Source organism: Anneissia japonica, unplaced genomic scaffold (genome assembly GCF_011630105.1).
Source record: "Anneissia japonica isolate Jap-2015-1 unplaced genomic scaffold, ASM1163010v1 scaffold287798_len100336_cov166, whole genome shotgun sequence".
Classification (NCBI taxonomy): Eukaryota; Metazoa; Echinodermata; class Crinoidea; order Comatulida; family Comatulidae; genus Anneissia; species Anneissia japonica.
In genome coordinates this window covers 82797-86632 of record NW_022741464.1, presented here as the reverse complement: position 1 = coordinate 86632, position 3836 = coordinate 82797, and the positions used below count along the sequence as shown (strand labels likewise).

At 35.5% G+C, this 3836-nt stretch overlaps 1 protein-coding gene across 1 annotated transcript; it reads left to right on the top strand.

The window, feature by feature from the left end:
* The first annotated feature begins 97 nt into the window (after positions 1 to 97).
* On the top strand, positions 98 to 3443 carry LOC117118700 (galactosylceramide sulfotransferase-like). The gene has a single exon (XM_033263362.1). It carries the CDS (start codon positions 533 to 535, stop codon positions 1532 to 1534), a length of 1002 nt encoding a protein of 333 aa, XP_033119253.1. The 5' UTR covers positions 98 to 532; the 3' UTR covers positions 1535 to 3443.
* Positions 3444 to 3836: the final 393 nt, after the last annotated feature.

Sequence of the window (3836 nt, the reverse complement as noted above, 5' to 3'; positions counted from 1 at the left end):
TATATATATATCATAAAATAGTCCCGAATTTAATTAGGCTATCATTAGTATTTATTACCAACCTATAGGCCTTTAGGAGTAGGGGTTAAAACAGGAGAAGGGGTAAAATACTAGCAATTCTTACGACAAATTTTCTGAGAACTTTAGGGAATCTTCCTACCACATCTAAGGGCCCGGCGCTTAAGCTTGCACTGGGGCCCTTTCGAACTTAGCGACGCCGCTGTTTAGGCCCAAACAGTGACCACACTATCAAATTTTATTTGACAAATCGTTGTGATGTGCCAATATCATGCAATATGGACATCACAATCACGCCCGTATATTGGTTATGATTATATGACACCTAAATATTATGGGAATATCAAATTTTAATTGTCAAACAGAAAATAGTAGTGTAAATACAGCTCTATATTATTTTACTATACTCTGCATCAAAATTAATAAAATGTAAACATTAATTGAAAATTATTTTTATATTAAATACAGACAAGACGGAGAAAGAAGTGTGGTGATTGCTGCCCAAGTGAATGCAATGCCGATTTCGACTGCAGCTCCTTGCATACCAGAGAAGACGATTGTGTTCTTAAAAACGCATAAAACAGGAAGCTCCACGCTTACATCCATACTTCAACGCTACGGATACCTCAGAAATCTCACCTTTGCTGTTCCAGAAAAATCTCATGTTATTAGTCGTGGTTACTTTATGAAAGCACAGGTTGGTTCAGGCAAGTTTGATATGCTGGTAAATCATGTGAGATTCAACAAACCTGAAATGCAGAAAGTGATGAAGCCAGGAGCCAAGTATATCACCATTTTACGAGATCCAAGGACGCAACTTGAATCCGTTTTGGGGTATTTTTTGCTGTTTAAGAGTATGAATCTCAGAGAAGCTGATGGTTTCGCTAAATTTGTATCCAATCCTTATTACTACTATAATAAATGTTCTTCCAGCTTCGCCAATTATCTACGAAATCCAAATTTATATGATCTTGGTCTCCAACCTAATCAACAGAAGAATAAAACGCTTGTAAACTTATTTATTCAGCGTATTTCCAGAGATTTCGACTTGGTTTTGATTAACGAATATTATAATGAATCCTTATTATTGCTGAAAAAACTACTCTGTCTTTCATTTGAGGATATATTGTACATACCAAAGGGAATTCGAAGTGATAAGCGACGTTATACAATTTCAAATAATGCACGTGAATCTATCAATAGGTGGTGTTGGGCAGATGCTTTACTTTATGCTCATTTCAACAAAACATTCTGGGAAAGAGTGAGAGATTATGGTCCTAGATTTCAGGATGACCTGAGATATTTTGAACGCAAGTTGAAGGATACGATATTAAACTGTACGATAGCCAACAAAACGCATGATGATATTAAACACCGCGGAAGTGACTATATTATGAACCCAAATGGTGATAACAGTTGTAGTCTACTAATGAAATCAGACTCAAAATTTACTGGCATTATTCGTGCAAGACAAACAAAGAAAACGAAAAAAAAAAAAATTAAAAACACGACCTAGTAGGCGTGAACAAAAAACAAACAAAAAAAACCTCCCTCCCTAACATGAAAATTGATAACATAAGGATGCTAACCAATTTTTATTTTTATTTTACATGCCCAAATAATGCAATACAGTAACGTGTGTATTTTATTGACTTTACTATTCTCATGTGCATAGGTGAAAATCATAGATTAGGACAAATGACAGTATCAGTCAATGTACGCATTTGTGTTTTGATTAGATGCTATTTTAGCAGTGTCATGCTTGGCACAGCTAGGATTGTACAGGCTACAAACACATTCCCACTGAGCATGATCTTATATTTCTACCTTTCAACAACCATGAACAAAGTATATCCATGGAGAAGGAAAATTTTCTTCCTCCATGGTATATCTGAGCAGCTTAGCTCCGTCGGCGGCTAATCTGATGGTAGCCACTGCGTGTGCGCTGAACCATGGAGATCTCTAGGTCCCCGGTTCAATTCCCATTGTTGCCTCTCCTGGTGTTTCAGCTGGAGGGCTGATAAACAAGTTACAATAGTGCACCGTCTTTCGGATGAGACGTTTAAGCCGTTGGACGTTTACCGTTAGAGACAAAAGTCTTCCAGACTTTCATAAGCTATCCTTGGTTACACCGAATAAATCCAATCCAATAAAAAAAAATTACGGTTCCAAAACTTAAATATTTTCTTTCTATTCAGAAAACAAGTGTTTAATGTTAGTGCGTTCAAAATTAATCATTTTCCTCAATAGGCCTATGATAAATATTAGACTAGTTGTTGAAATTATTTTAATTCATTTAAAATAGGCCTTTTATTGATTTTGATCAGCAATTCCTGGATAACAATATTCATTTCCCCCCCCCCCCAAAAAAGGTCCCACATCTAGTTTTTTTTTTCAACATTCAGGTGGGGTGGTCACACGAAACAGGTATTTTTTTTTATTTGGAATTATTAAATTTATCAGGAATTGAAAATATGAGGTAAAATCTTTAAAAAAAAACCCCAAAAAAAAAAAAAACCAACAAAATATTAAAATGAAACATTGAATTGTGGTCATTTAATAATAACTGTTTGACGCATGTTGAAACATTTTACTACCAGATTCGTTATAATTCTTTCAAATGAAACGCAATGACTTTAAAAAGTGTAGTGGTGGGGCGGATATGTGATATTTTTTGGTCAAGATGTGTACTCTGGAAAGAAGCATGAAAACTTTGTCCTAGGGGGGTTTTTTGAGTATGCTGATTCCAAAAATTGCAGGAACCACGTCACTCCAACCATAGAGAAAATAGAACTTTCTCTATGCTCCAACCGTTCCCGCCGAAAATTTAAAAAAAAGAAGAAATGAAGATAGGCTCGGTGGTTTTAGGCTGACTACATTAAAAAAAAGGCGCCACCGAGGTGACGTGATAGACATTCAAAATCTTGTCTAATATTAAGGAAGATGTTGACAGTGACATATTCTTTCAAAGATTTTTTTTTCAGTTACTATACTAGAGGTTGTAGGTATGATAACTTGAACAAGAAATATGCTTGTCTAAATTGCCATAAGCAATTTTTTACTCAAAGCTAATAGAGGGCCACATCAGGCCTACCAGTCTCCTTCACCAGTCGTTTAGAGTGATGTACGGTGAGTTTTGTGCATTGATTCCAAATCCAAATGAACTATTTGCATGGACAATTTTATTTTTATTCAAAAATACTCTCATATACAGAACGTCTTATCACTGAATTACCAAGGCATTCTACTCTTAAAATCGGTGATATCCTTACATGCATTACCTACCAGAGGTTTAGCGTTGTATGTTGCATTGTATAAGCCTTTTGATATCAGATACGAAAATAATGAGTTTAATGTTTATATTCAGATAGAGTATATTATTAGATTTATTTTGATCATTGAATAAAGTTCAGAAGTTACAATTACAAAGGACTGATCATTTTGGAATTCAGATGTCTAAAAAACATACTTTGGAGAAAACTGCCTCTCTGAACAAGTTTTGAGCCACAAAAACCTAATGTTAAATGCATGCAATATAATAGACTTTCAACTTCCACAATCTCTCATACCCCCACCTCCTGCCTAACACAACTTATTTTGTCATGACACCTCGCATTGTCCATTGAGCATACTGTAAAATGTACATGATCAAGTAAGCACTGCAGGCCTTACAACATTGTGGCATACAGAAACCATATTATGCACTGTGAGTTCTCCTCAGCAATCTTTATTCCAGAGGACGATCTGACTTGTTCCTACCAGTGGCGTATCTAGGAGTTTGCTTATACACATCTAGATGTGTATAAGAGACAGGTGCT

Excerpts from the sequence above, each read along its gene's own strand:
- LOC117118700 (XM_033263362.1), top strand. The coding sequence starts at position 533 with ATGCCGATTTCGACTGCAGCTCCTTGCATACCAGAGAAGACGATTGTG.